The sequence below is a fragment of the Typopeltis vanoorti genome, chromosome 24, assembly GCF_054136105.1.
Source record: "Typopeltis vanoorti isolate ZY-2024b chromosome 24, IOZ_Tvanoo_1.0, whole genome shotgun sequence".
Taxonomy (NCBI): Eukaryota; Metazoa; Arthropoda; class Arachnida; order Uropygi; family Thelyphonidae; genus Typopeltis; species Typopeltis vanoorti.
In genome coordinates this window covers 63573536-63588264 of record NC_143572.1, presented here as the reverse complement: position 1 = coordinate 63588264, position 14729 = coordinate 63573536, and the positions used below count along the sequence as shown (strand labels likewise).

At 31.2% G+C, this 14729-nt stretch overlaps 1 protein-coding gene across 1 annotated transcript; it reads left to right on the top strand.

Moving 5' to 3' along the window:
• Positions 1–490: 490 nt before the first annotated feature.
• On the top strand, positions 491–11470 carry LOC150093308 (cathepsin L-like peptidase). Its single transcript, XM_090413846.1, has 9 exons — positions 491–621; positions 2977–3087; positions 6458–6607; positions 6793–6945; positions 7056–7179; positions 8715–8815; positions 9024–9184; positions 10736–10846; positions 11223–11470. The coding sequence occupies exons 2-9, from the start codon at positions 2995–2997 to the stop codon at positions 11320–11322; spliced, it is 993 nt and encodes a 330-aa protein (XP_090269972.1). The 5' UTR covers positions 491–621; positions 2977–2994; the 3' UTR covers positions 11323–11470.
• The last annotated feature ends 3259 nt before the right edge of the window (positions 11471–14729 follow it).

Sequence of the window (14729 nt, the reverse complement as noted above, 5' to 3'; positions counted from 1 at the left end):
AATAGTAATGTATCTATCTTCATTTGTGGGGTCATTTGTATACCAAATGGGTTTTTACTGTTTGTTATAATTTTATTTGCTATCGTAATTACATAATAAAATGTTTAGATGAGTGTAGAAAGATTTTTAAGAAGTGTCACAAAATACGTCTCATTCCATCGTTGATTCATTTAAGAAATTATCCGGAAATATCGGCTTTGAAAAATTTTCTTGCTATTGCGATTTCTCGCACACATATGTGGTCTGTCTCGGGCACGTGAGTCCCAGTATTCATTCTTCGAAGTGTTCGCTCTGCCCTAGGGTAAAGGTCAACCAGCAAAAACGGATGACTCTGCTGTTCCCGAGGACAACGATAAAAGATAAGATTATTCTGCCCGGATAGAACTAAATAAGTCAAGGCACACTTTCTTTTTCTCAAGTCACGAGACATAAATATCTGGCATGACAAATGCTTGTGTATCAACAATGCTATTCGTAATCTTTATGTCTTGCTATGTTAGTGATTTGCATTTCACGTGATGAGGATTTGCTGCTATAAAAACAAGTCGTTATGTAGGTCATTAGCATTTTCAACACAGGTGAACTATTTGGTTTCTACTCGTTGCAACTACTCATCTCGATGTAAGTATAGTTACGTTATTTCATCTGCTAAATATTCGCGACAGTATCCATGCAGTTTTCCCGAGTAGAATTGTAGAGCATGATGTTTCATATAAGTAAAATGTATAGAATAATAGGTTATGTATTAAATATGTATTAAATATATAGTTTGTTTTTAAACAATTAAAATTACTAAAATATTTTTTAAAAATAAATTAGCTGATTATAGGCTATCTCTAAAATGTTTAATTTATAAACTTTTTGTTTATAAATTAAATTATAGATTAATTAATAAATTATAGATTAGCAAAACAAGTGTTTTCTGCCAGGTTGGCAGCAAAACGACCCAGAGGAAGACCAAGATATAGGTGGATTGATACGGTACAAAGTGCCTTAGACGATAAAAATATAAGATCTGACAATGTTGGAGTCTTGACAAGTAACAGACTGATTTGGAGGAAAATTGTAGATAGGAAGTTAGTAATGATGTAATTTTTTTCATGTAGTACTATCATATCCTGTACACCCCTTGAGGGTACATGGCAGGAATTTGATGACGATGAGTGTTTATAAATTTTAAAAAATCCTTTTTAACGCAATGATTAAATTATCATGATTGGGGCTTAGAGATATAAACAAAACTTAAATTGATTAAATAATCTCACATCAGAAGACATTAATTTATATTAAATTTTAAATTACACTTAATATAAAAATCATATCAAAATTTTAGAAATTAAGTTTAAAAAATTTATTACTTAAAAGTATTCTAATTTTCTCAGAGTAAATACACCTATTTTTGTTCAGCATCAAAATAATACAATTAAATTGAGACGAAGGAATCCCAAAGTCCTTTTTAGGACTTCCAGGGTAACAAATGGCAATGCTGTAGCCAATGAAGTTTTAACTGAGGCTTGGCTATTGCCGTTACCCAGCCATGATTAGAGCTTTTAGCTCAATAACACCCCATCCACACAGATTTTCTTTATTCAGATGACGGGATAATTTGTCAAGGACTCAGTCCATCGCCCAGTTCTTTTAAGAATCTATATATCAAATATCTATCACATATATATCATGTTACTATTGTTTTCAATAGAGAATAATTATCATATATATCATATTACTATTGCTTTCAATAGAGAATAGTTATCATATATCATGTTACTATTGTTTTCAATAGAGAATAATTATCATAATATAATATATTGGTTAATTTGTAACAATAATGTGTTAACTAATGCTGTTTCTGTGCCAAATGTTTAATTGGCAAACTTCTCTTCAATTACTTATGTCAAAATTATCGTTTTTTTTTTTAATCTCAATTAAATGACCAACTAACTGAACAGTTGTTAAAGAAATTAAGATATACAAATATAAAAATTAATAAAATAAAATATGTTTACAACCTTTAGTAGATGAATGAGAGTTACATTTAAAAAATAATAATATAATAAAAACACACTGCTGGCATATTCGCGATATTCCACTGATAGGGTTCGGTTATTATTATTATTTTTTTAATTGATTCGATTTCCCTTCAAATATTGACATACTGGTCCATCAAAATTAGCTACTGTTCATTTGCGAGCGACTTAAAAATCATATGTATTATTACCATGAAATCTGATCGTTTTGTTATATTATTAATTTAAATATAATCGTTAACAAAGGCATAGTAGCAGGACGTGCGTTTCAAGTTTCATTATTATTATTTTTTTTTTATAATTAGTGTCTAAGTTTAGGAGAAATTTGTGTAATAATTTGTCTTCTGTTATGATGGCATTTTTTTTTTTCCGACTCTGTTTAGATCGATCCATCATATGATTAACATTGGATGCTAAAATTCATTGCCTGGTTTCCATAGCAACAACCGTTACCATACTTCTTTCATTTTTTTTAATGTGATTCCCATCAGAATTTTTTTGCTGGTTTTCTTTAAATTAATTTTATATACTTGAAAACCTTGAAATAGTGTCAAATAGACTCGCTAAATCTAATGAGACAGCTTATAATTACACCGTGTCTGCTGAGATTTACGTGTGAAATATGCCAATACTTCAACCATCTCTGTTTCCTTTAGGTTGAGTGGGATTCACTTTTAAAATGTCTTTTCTTCGTACTATCGGCATATTATAATCACACTACTTCTAACATCACTACGGATTATTAATCCCTGTATGTATACGAAGGTCAAAGGCTATATTATTTTAAAAAGATTGTGTGAAAAATATCACACAAATAATGAATTCCGATGAAATTAAAATAATGGTGAATTAAGCTAATTTTTTTTTATCAATTATGTCCTCATTGTTCAGAAAATATAACAGAATATAATCTTAAAGTTATTTGAGTACATTCATATTTTATTTTCAGATTTCAGTTGTTGTCAAAATGACATCTTTCAAAGTACTGCTTTTCTTAGGCTTTGTCTGTTATATCCAATGTCTCGGTCCTAATCTGGACAAACAATGGGAATTATTCAAGGTAAGAGAGAATTTTTTCTTTTTATTTATGCATAATTTTAAATGATCAGATCATGAAACCGTTATTTATTCTTAGAAAACCAAAGGCAAATGCTAAAATGAGGAAAATACTCGCACAAACTGACGCAAATGACACGATCTTTTTAGCTATGCATCTAGCATAAGAATTACAACTGAATATAATTGTTATAAGATCTAAATTTGTAAAATTTATTTTACAATTTTTTTTTTTCATTTAAGACTAATTCGTTTTTTGTACACGTTTTTGTTTAATCTGTTAGTCTTTGGCATTGAAGTTCAAGAAATTACAGTAAATGTAAATAACATTAAAAAAAAAAAGATAAGAAACCAGGATGATGTTATTCAAGTTGTTTGTTTTGTCATAGTTGTTATCAGTGACTGATTCTATGTTTTCATTCTTAATTTTGGTTCAACGTTCATGTGGATTGCTCTGGATATCATAAGTTGTTTTGCTATGACCTATTAATGATTGATCTCACCATCAGCTAATGTCAGTTAGTAGGTCAGTTAATAGATAACATAAGAATTATTATGATTTATCTTATGACAGAGGGAGCAAAAGTCATGTGCATCCGATATAAGAATCAACAGGATATGTAACTGAAAATGAATGTAAAATCTTACTGAAGAACCCCTGCCCCTTTTTTTTTTTTTTTTTTTTCTCTGTTTCGGGGCTTAGCACGTGATGTTTTCTGGTTAGAATTCTTACAACTACTCCCTAGTTAATCGTTCTTCATTTTTACAGATTCACTTTCACAATTCTACCAAGCAGGCATTCAATTTGAATATACTGAAAATTTTTGGTATATAAAATTAAATTTAAATTTAATTTAATTTATATACCAATTATATTTAAATTTAATAAAATTTAAATTAAATTTTAATAAATTTAATTATTATTTTAAAAAAATTAAAATATAAATATCAAAAAATAAAAGAAAATCCATAATTAACTAAATAATCACTTTTTATTCTACATAATCCACATAAACCAACTACTAGTTACTATAAAAAATAAATATAAATAACAAATAAAATAAATAAAAAATAATGAATCAATCGACCATGAGATGCGGTGATTGATTCATTCAATCCAATACCCTTGGAGGGTAACGGATGGCAATGCTGTAGCCAATGAAGTTCTAACTGAGGCTCCGCTATTGCTGTTACCCTCCTGCCATGATCAGAGCTTTAATAGCTCAATAACACCTTATCCCTACACTGTCCTCTACAGATAACGGGGAAGATGAAAAGCATTCTTGCTTCGCCCCTTTAAGCCAGTCCTTATAAGGACTATAAGGATAAAAAATAATAAACAACATACCATAAAAAATGTTTATGTAAAGCAATATCAGCCATTTTGAAAGTTAGTTTAATGAGCCTTTGAGGCTTGTTAAATAACTTTTGTTGTCCTTATTTTGATATGAGAAGTTGATCAGTCAAAAACAGGTAATTGATTAAGTAGACATAAATGAATTAGATTAACCCAAATATAAACGTAAGTTTAATGCGGGTATTTAATTGATATAATTGATTGAGTTAGATTTGATTAATCTAACATAATTTAAATACTGATAATCAGTTGATCTAATAAATTAAATATACCTAATTGAGATACTATTAGCTTCCTTCGACTATTTCCCCCTGCTTCATGTAGGTAATCATGGACAACGTGATTAGAAGATTACTCTAATGATTCCAGGGTCATTAGAGTAAACCAGAAAGTTCACTCTAATCACCCTTTCTATTGAAAGTTCGCTAGGGTCCTCCCACTTCCGGGACCCTAGTGAATTTTCTAAAAATTTTAAGGCTCTTTTTCTATTAATAATTAACATGTGAAAGAACAAAGTAATCATTATAATTATTTCATTATCAGAATTGATATTTATATAAATTAATGTACATATATTAATAATTAAATTTTTATACAAAAAACACTTATTATATTACAAACAAGATATTTTTAATAACTGTTATATTATTTTAGCGTGACACTTGTGCCTGATGCTTTTTTATTAATTCGTAGCGACAAAGCTAAACATTCTTAATTTCTTTTAATATTTGTTACAGGGATGAAAACTCCCACTTAGAGGTAAATAAAGAAAAATTCCAATTAAAACAATACCTAGAGTATGAACCTATATTCCTCTATTATCAGGACGAGTTGAGTCCCATGTAGATAAGAGCCTTCCACTGTTCTCCGTCCAAAGGAAGTTCTTTCATATGTCAACAGTTTTGAAAGTCCAATACTGTTCTAAGGGCTTTATGCCATGTTAATCTTGGTCTTCCCCTGGGTCTTTTGCCCTCCATGGTGCCCTCAAATACCAGCGAGGAAGTCTGTCCGGTTCCATTTGCACAATACGATGAAACCAACTGAGTTGGTTTCATCATATGATCTTTAACTGTGTTAAAAATTGTTGAGTTAGGATTACGCAAATCTTGCAGCACTTGTGCATTAGTCTCTTGGTCTGTCCAATGAGTTTTGTTGATTCTACTGAAACATTTCATTTCAAAAGCAAACAGCTCTCTCTCTCTCTGTGTGTGTGTGGGGGGGGGGGGGGAGAGTCTGTGTTGTCATTTAAATTTGAAGTCAAGTACGCTCCTAGGTAATTAAATCCTATTATTTCTGATTAAGTGTTATCTGTATATCTTCAGAGGTTTTCCATTTTTCATTATCTTTTTTTTCACCTGAATTTATAATCATATTCATAATCTGCATATATAATATGTTTGATTGGTCTTCCATTGACTTTCGTTGAAGATACTGCTTCTTTGATGAGTTCCTGGATGGAAATATTAAAAAGGAATGGGGATATGGGCATCTTTGCATAACTCCTCGTTTGATTTCAAGTTTTTTAATTGTGATATTTTTATATTTATTGAACCTGCACTTGTATTCTGATGGTATCTTGAAACAAACTTTAATGTTTCAAAGTCAACGTTAGAATATTTCATTTCACAGAACCACAGCCGAGTAAAATTTAAGATAGTTACGCTTGTTTTTATCGTAAATAAAATATTCTATTTCAGCATTAAAAGTTTAATAAATATAAATAAAAATATGGTAGCTAAGAAAATCAAAATAAAATTAAGTATTTTTAAATAATATATTAATATTATTAAACAAAATTTTATATCATTACATAATAATAATAATTTTATAGAAAAATTAAAAATAAACATATATAATTATAAATAAATGAATATGAAAGTATTGTAAGCTAGTTAATAGAAAACCAATTTGAGTTTATTTTACATTTTGTATATTTTTATATTTTTCGTTATTAAAATTCTTAATTCCATGGCTGCATATTTACAAAATACGATAAATGAGAATATTTTCTTTGTAGGAAAAGTTCAATAAGAACTACCGCCAGAGGGAGGAATTTGCTCGTCGTCAGATATGGGAACTTCAGATTACCAACATCATCAACCATAATATTGATGCTGATCTTGGCATCCACAGTTACCGTCTTGGTATAAATGAGTATTCTGACAAGGTAAGTTGTCTGTTAGGAGAGAGAGACAAAGTGAATTAAAATCCTAATTATCGATTCTATTTAATTATATTTAATGATTAATTAAAATTAATACAACTTAAAACGTGACAAAACTAAACAATATTTTAGTTTGTATTTAAATCATTTTAAGTAAGTAAACAATTGTATTTTTTTTTTATTGCTAGACTCTTAATGAATTTATCAAAACCATGAATGGTTACAAAGTGAAAACACAAAAAAACACCACTGGTAGCACTTTCATGCGGCTGTCCAACGTCCTCATCCCTGATGAAATTGACTGGAGAAAAGAGGGGTATGTAACCCCAGTGAAAAACCAGGTGGGTGTTCTGTGTGTATATTCCCGAAACCGAAGAATGTTTGATCATTTTTAAGTTTGTTTCATACAAGTTTAAAATAATAATAATTAAACTATTTGTGTTTACCGTAGAGAGACTGTGGATCCTGTTGGGCCTTCTCCACTACTGGATCTCTTGAAGGACAACACAAGAAGAAGACAGGAAAACTGGTGTCACTCAGCGAACAGAACCTTGTTGATTGTTCCGAACCAGAAGGTAAGGTTCTGGTAGGGTATTGAGTATATATTATATATATTTCTATGAATGCAGTTCTCTTTTTAGCTGGTCTAACTGCTATTATTAATTTCTCTTTAAAATCTACAAAAATAAAATACTTTAACATTTTTCTTTCTTTCTTTTCCTTTGCTTCTGGAACATATAAATAGCATACTATAGATATCTGGCTGTAAGTACATAATATATATAAATATAAATGAAAACATAGTGTAAATAGTATTTCCTATTATAAATTAGTCTTGAAAATGTGTTCATAATACAAACTGCGGTCTTTCAAATGTTGTTTGTATTCAAAGTATATACTACATTTGAAATGTCTGGTACAGCACTATATTTCCGAGTAAGTTGTGAACACTTCTTTGTCTACGAGTCAGCATGTGATATTTTGAATTATTCTGGTTGGCAGGACTGATTTGACCTGCATTTGAGATTTTGAATCTTCCTAAAAGTTGATGGATTAAGATCAGAACTCCTTGAAGACCAATCGACTTTTCGCACATCATTTTCTCAAACCGTGTTGTGATAGCACATCCCAATATGACATGCGCTGTTATGTTAAAATAGACATAAAACTGACAAGAAGCGAAGCATTGCAGAAGTGTTTAGAACACTTCACGTCATCGTTCCAGGCACTGCAAACAGACAGACCCGAGATCACACAAGAAGAAACAACAGGCCATCTTGGGATGATGCATTGGGGCATAGAGCGTTTCCAGGCATCTATCATACCTACATTCGCCCTTCTGGACTAAAACGGGTATATTGCCTAATGATTCCTTTCCAATGTTCTTAGTACCAATGTAGTCTGCGCTGTTGATAACTGAATGGCTTATATGTAGTTGCCCACCTGTAGAAAATCTGAGAACGCACAGCACAATGTAGTGGTCTAGTGGTAATATTGACATTTCTGTTGATTTACAATTTGTGTACATTTGATTTCATATGATGCGTTCATTTAACAATTTTCCGAAAGGATAGGTCACCAACATCATATGATAACACCTGTTTCGAAATCTATTAAGTTTTGCCAGCTCTATAGAAAAATAGAACTCTAGACCTCTTGGAATGACTCTTGTATATAACATTATTGTTGATGATTGAATATTGTTGTTATCATCATCAATTTTCAACTATACAGTAACTCTCTTCTAAACTGTATCATATTACATGTTGTTAGCCGAGTGGTTAGCGTATCCGCTGTCCAGACAAAAGGCTGCAGGTTCGAATCCTGTCGTAGGCATGGATGTTTCGGATTGTCTGTGAAAATACTAGTAGTAGTAGTGGTGGGCGGTAGATGGCGTTGATGTAGTTGCGGTTCGTGTAATTGGTGGATTGAGTTGTAGAGTAGGTGCCCTCCCTCGATGAGTCTTTGGACTCCCTGGGGGTGTCAAGTAATAATAATAATTTGACATTTTGAATTTGTGCATTATAGTTAACTTTGCATTACCATTCATTGGTCACATAATTTCTGATGAAATGGAGATTCATATTTCATCGATTATTGTTTATTCTAGGAAATAGTGGATGCGAAGGTGGACTCATGGATAGTGCCTTCGAGTATGTAAAGCAAAATAAAGGAATTGACACTGAGAAATCCTATCCCTATACTGCTCAGGTAAGAGCGTGTGTAATCTATACTTCAGTGAATTTGAAATATTAAACAAATACCTTAAAAAAAAAAAACAATAAAACACAAAGTGTATTATGTTAAATAGATTTGAAAACATGCCGATGAGTCTAGTGAATGCATTTTCTAACATCTCATTTTATAATTATGATGAAGTTCAATCTTTCTGAAAATTAGATGTTTTTGTATTGTGTAGGACGGAACATGTCATTTTAAACGAAAAAATGTTGGTGCTACATGCACTGGATATGTTGACATTCCCAGCGGGGATGAAGATGCCCTGAAGCAAGCTGTGGCTACCATTGGACCGATCTCAGTCGCTATTGATGCCAGCCAAGATAGTTTCATGACCTACAAGTAAGTGATTAATGTAGAGGCGAAATATGTATGTGCTATTCAGGCAAAATATGTATGTGTTATTCTTTTAGCGGATTTGAAAGGATTTTCCTTTCAAAAGTTGAAATCATATCCTTCACCATCGGCTAAAATATTCACAGTGTTCCAATTAATATATTTTTACTTTAACACAGACAAGAGAAAATAAAAGGTCGCATTTCCCTTCCTTATGTGGATGGTATTAACCATTATTTTTATGTTTTATTGATTTTCTTTAGTTCCATCTAGTGTGTTAATTTATCTAATTTTAAAAAATTCCGATTGTGCTGTTTACTTATGTCAAAAACAATTTTATATACAAAAATACTACATTGGACCTTACAAACAATCCTTCTCTCACACAGCCAAAATAATATAATAATACTTCATAAAAATGCGTATTTTAAGTAATATATAATATAAACTAATAATACTTTATATTATAATAATATTTTATTTTATAAAAATGCGTATTTTGAAGTAATATATAATATCATCATCATCATCATCATGCGTATCAAGGATTTAGGCCTCGTATGGCTGTTCCGGCCTTGGAAGTCATCGTTGAATCGTTTAAGAGGACGTCCTGGTTTTCTTTTTCCTAATGGCTTGTACTTTAAGGCTTGTTTTGGTAATCTTTCTGTTTTCATTCTTTGAACGTGTTCCACCCATTTATGTTTATATTTTTTATTTTTTTCTTATTACTGGTTCTTGATTTAATTCTTTCATAATTTCTTCATTTCTTTTGTGATCAAATAGGGTATACTTTGCAGTTTTTCTCATAAACTTCATTTCTGCTGTTGTTAATCTTTGTTTGTCTTTTTGTTTTATTGTCCAGATTTCTCTTCCATACATTAAGACTGGTAGGGCTAACGTATTGTATATTTTTAGTCTGGTTTGTTTTTGAACTAGGTTTGGTTTAAATACAGAGTTAATTACACCTGTTATTTTTAAATATTTTACAATTTTTACTTTTATATCTTTTTCATTTTCATATATGTGATCATTCATCCTAGGTAGTTAAATGAATTCACCTGTTCTAAGATCTTGTTATGATATGATAATACTTTATAATAATACTTAATAAAAATGAGTAATTTTTAAGTAATACCTTTTTTAATAATGGCACAAACGAACTAAAATAAAATATACGACTAAATCTTATATCCTTATAAGACTGGGAAAACATTTTGCAGTAAAAATAATGTAACTTTATGATATGAGTTTCTTAAAGGTGTATAGTGTATACGGTATTAAAAATTGTACCTCAAAAATTTTTGAGATTTTAAATTATGCAATACTTAAAAAAATGAAAAGTATAAAACTTTTATGTGTAAGGCTACATAAAAAAAAGAAATCAACTTAAACATATAGTAACATAACTAGAATATAATTACTATTGTATTTCAGAGAAGAATAAACATATTACATTGGTAAACTGTGTGACGTCACATCATCAATTCTCAAAAAGTTTATTTCTTTTTATTTGTATTTTTATTATAGTGAGATTAATTTTTGTATTTATTGGTACAGGAGTGGTGTTTATGATGAGCCAGAGTGCAGCAATGCCACCTTGGATCATGGAGTGCTGGTAGTGGGCTATGGTACAGAAGATGATAAGGATTATTGGTGGGTTAAGAACAGGTGAGTTAAATGATAGCTCTCATTGCAACTCTGATATCGATAAAAGTTTATGCGAATATGATTTGAAAATTATATGATTAAAACAGTTCGTAGAAGTTAATGTTTAAAATAAGGTTTATTAGAAAAAGGAGCCCGTTGACGGTGGGGCCATTCAGGACATCAAGTATTTAGATTTTAATAATATTTTAAATTAGAATATTTTATATATACAGTATATACGTGCCATTAAAAATCGTTATAATAGTTATTACTTTTACCGGTAGATGGCAGCGCTTATCATGGTTTATATACAGCATCATAGGGTCATAATAAAAGTTAAATAATTCATATTCGTGCATTTTAATGTATCTCATAGAATATTTTATTTTTACTGCAGCTGGGGCACCTCTTGGGGAATCAAAGGCTACGTTAAGATGTCCCGAAACAAGAACAACCAGTGCGGTATCGCTACTCAGGCTAGTTATCCTCTGGTGTAGATCATGAATGATGACGTCACGTCACCAACCGAGTGACTTTCCCGGATGAGAAGAATCCACATTGTTAAAATCTTTGTGAAATATTCCCATTCTGAAATGTAAACTAAGAAGGTTGTTGTAATTTGCTTACAAAATAAATGTTTTTATTATAAGAGTTTCCCATCCCCATTCTTTTTCCAGGTAAATAAACCAGAAACCACAAAACATGACATCATTATTACTTGGATGAAATGTAAAAGATTTTGAGGCCAATGTGTCAACATATAATATAATCTTTCTACTCAATAAACAAAAAAGGATTTATTATTGGAGAAAAGAGGCTAAAATTAATTTTATCTTAGAAGTAAAGTTTATTAAATCGAAGATAATAAATATTCCTTGTTGCCTACTTAGTTTAAAATAATATAAGGATATTTATATATGTTGGACGGTAGATGGCGTTGGTGTAGTTGGTAGAGAGACAGAGAGTTGTAGAGTAGGTGCAATCCCTCGATGAGTCTTTAGACTCCCTGGAGGTGTCACGTAATAATAATAATAGTAATTATTATTATTATTATTATTATTTTTTTAATAAAATTTTGTCTACATGAATATTCATTCCTCTACAGATATTCCAATCTTAAAATATCAACTTCGTAAACAACAATTTTAAATTTTGTGTTGAGGTTCGTAGTATTCATAATTATTTGCTTCATCGCCTGTGAAATAGATTTCCCGTTCAACTATCAGTCAGATATTTCATTAAGACCAGGAGACATAATCATGTCTACCATTTTTCCAGATATGTTACACCAGGCAAAATGTCCGAAATTAAGTCATATCATCCACGATTCCGTAGAATTTTAATCCAGGACAGAAAAATTTCAACCACAGTTTGCCAATGGATTTCTGTTAATTCAACTACAACTCCACATTCTAGATATGCAATAATTCCATATAATATGAAGAACAAAAATTAGCTATATTGCTTTTATTATTACTATAAATTTTGTGCACTTTTAGCAATTCTTCTAAGATATTGTTTAAAAAATATTGTAAAAGGAAAAAAATAAAAAACTGCCATCTAGAGTGAAAGTTGGTTAGGAAAACCTCAGTTCCAATGCCGACTAAGTAGTGAAAAAAAAAAAAAAAAATCTTTCAAATGAAAGTGAGGTAACCATTCTCAAAGGATTATTTTCCTGGAAACGCAGGAATTTTCCATCTGATAAACTAGCCGAAACAACTTACTTCTCAATCAGCAGCTTGTTCATGGCAAAGAAGATAATTTTATTCATTTATATATTTGGTTTAATGCTTAATCTGAGTATGACCCTTTAACTTATGGTGTAATTCAATCATTAATGTATTTAAGCATTGTAGGATTATCCTTATTATCATTATTAAGAAAGACCTTTACGCAGTCAGAGACTTATCGAAGCCACATACCACCGGCACCAGCTGTAATACTGTATCTTGAATTAATTCACCCTGTCTGCAAAGGCAAATCATTCCAATGCCACACCACCCTACGAGAGAAAAATTTAGATCTCACTACACTTCTTAACTACATTCATTCTCAACTTCTATGAAAGCCTTCTCGTCCTTTAACAGCCCTCCATAAAATGAAAAATTCCATCTACTAATATCTTGTATGATCCTTTCAGAGATTTTCATATCACCCCTCTTTCTTCTATTTACCCCTCTGAGTCTACCAATTCTCAATCTGTCTTCATAATCAGTATTCCACACCAACACTCTCCTGTGCACTGTATTAGTGTCGCTACGGAAACTAGCGGACTAGACTGGCGTACAAATGGTCCGAGTGAAGTCGTATCAAAGCCTTGTAAAGAGGTGAAATGATTTCTTTATTCTTGCATGTCAGTATTCGTTTCAGCATTGCAGTTGAATTGTTGCATTTCTAGTCTTTGGCACCTGTTTCTTCAACTTGTTATCCACTAACACTCCAAGACTCCTAGCCTGCATAATCCCACAGACAAAATACGACATTGGATATCTAATAATGTCTAAGTGAATGACTATACCTGTATTCACATTGAAATGAGAGCCATTTTCACATGCCCACATTTCCAGCCTATTCAAATCATTCTGCAAGTTCTGCATATCAGCAGCATTCCTGATGATTCTTCCTATTTTTGCATCATCAGCAAACAGCTGTGCGTCACTTGTCATATCCTTCTCAATATCATTAATGTACAGATTGAATAACAGTGGATCAAGGACTGATCTTTCTGGTACACCACTAGTTATCTGAAATCTTGCAGACTTATATCCTGCACATGCCACTGTCTGTTATCTGTCAGTCAGCCTTCTTGTGACAATATCTTATAATCTAATCCCATATTCTCCGATTTATGCAACAGATTTCCATTCTGTATTCTGTCAAAAGTCTTAGCAAAGTCCAAAAGTATCACAGTATATCCATTGCACTTGTCTAACTCAGTCATTAATATTATAATAAACAATTCGTTATAATTTACTGTTATTTAAAGTATGGTTGAATGATTCATTTTACTCTGTTTTATGAGAATAGAACATTAAAAGTAGGAGAACAATAGTTTCATTTTCAATTTCTTAATATTCCTTTGTGAATTATTATTACACAACACCTCCAGAGAGTCCAAAGACTCATTGAGGGAGGGCACCTACTCCACAACTCTCCGTCTCCACCAACTGCAACTACCTTCATCGTCTACACCAACGCCATCTACCGCCGACCACCACCAGTATTTTCACAAATTATCACAAACATCTATGCCGGGGGATGGGGGGGGGGGATTCGAACCCGCAGGTTTTTGGCTGGAGAGCAGATACGCTAACCACTCAGCCAACTAGGCAGGCATCGAAAAGATTTTAACATAAAATAGTTTTAATGAAACAATATGACAACAATATTTTCTGTTTTTCTTTTTAATTAAAAAAAAAAAAAACTTTTATCCGGTAAACCGATTGCTACATCGGCTTGCTAAGCCGATGTAACAATCCAGCATCGGTTGTTAACATTCCTGGCCATCGTCATGTATCCATGCATACCCCAGATAGTTCCCCAGGTGTACAATAAAAGTGTACCCTTATTTTCTGAATCTGTTAAAATAATAATTAAATTTTTATACTATTAAAATTAAAACATAAAACTAAAATATTAAATTTTAAAATAATGGTAGATTTTTAAATATTAATTATTATTTTAGGAAATTTTCTTAATGTTTTGATATAATCTTCTAATACCATAAATCTGCTTAGTACCATTATTATATAAAGTCACCTCCATGGAATTCGTCGACTTATAGTGGATACTTATAGGGCATTTATTATATCAGCCTTTCACCAATAAAGAGCACAGAAGTACAGTGGTAACCTATTCCAGAATTAATATTATATTCTACCAATAGAATGGAAAAAAAAGCAAT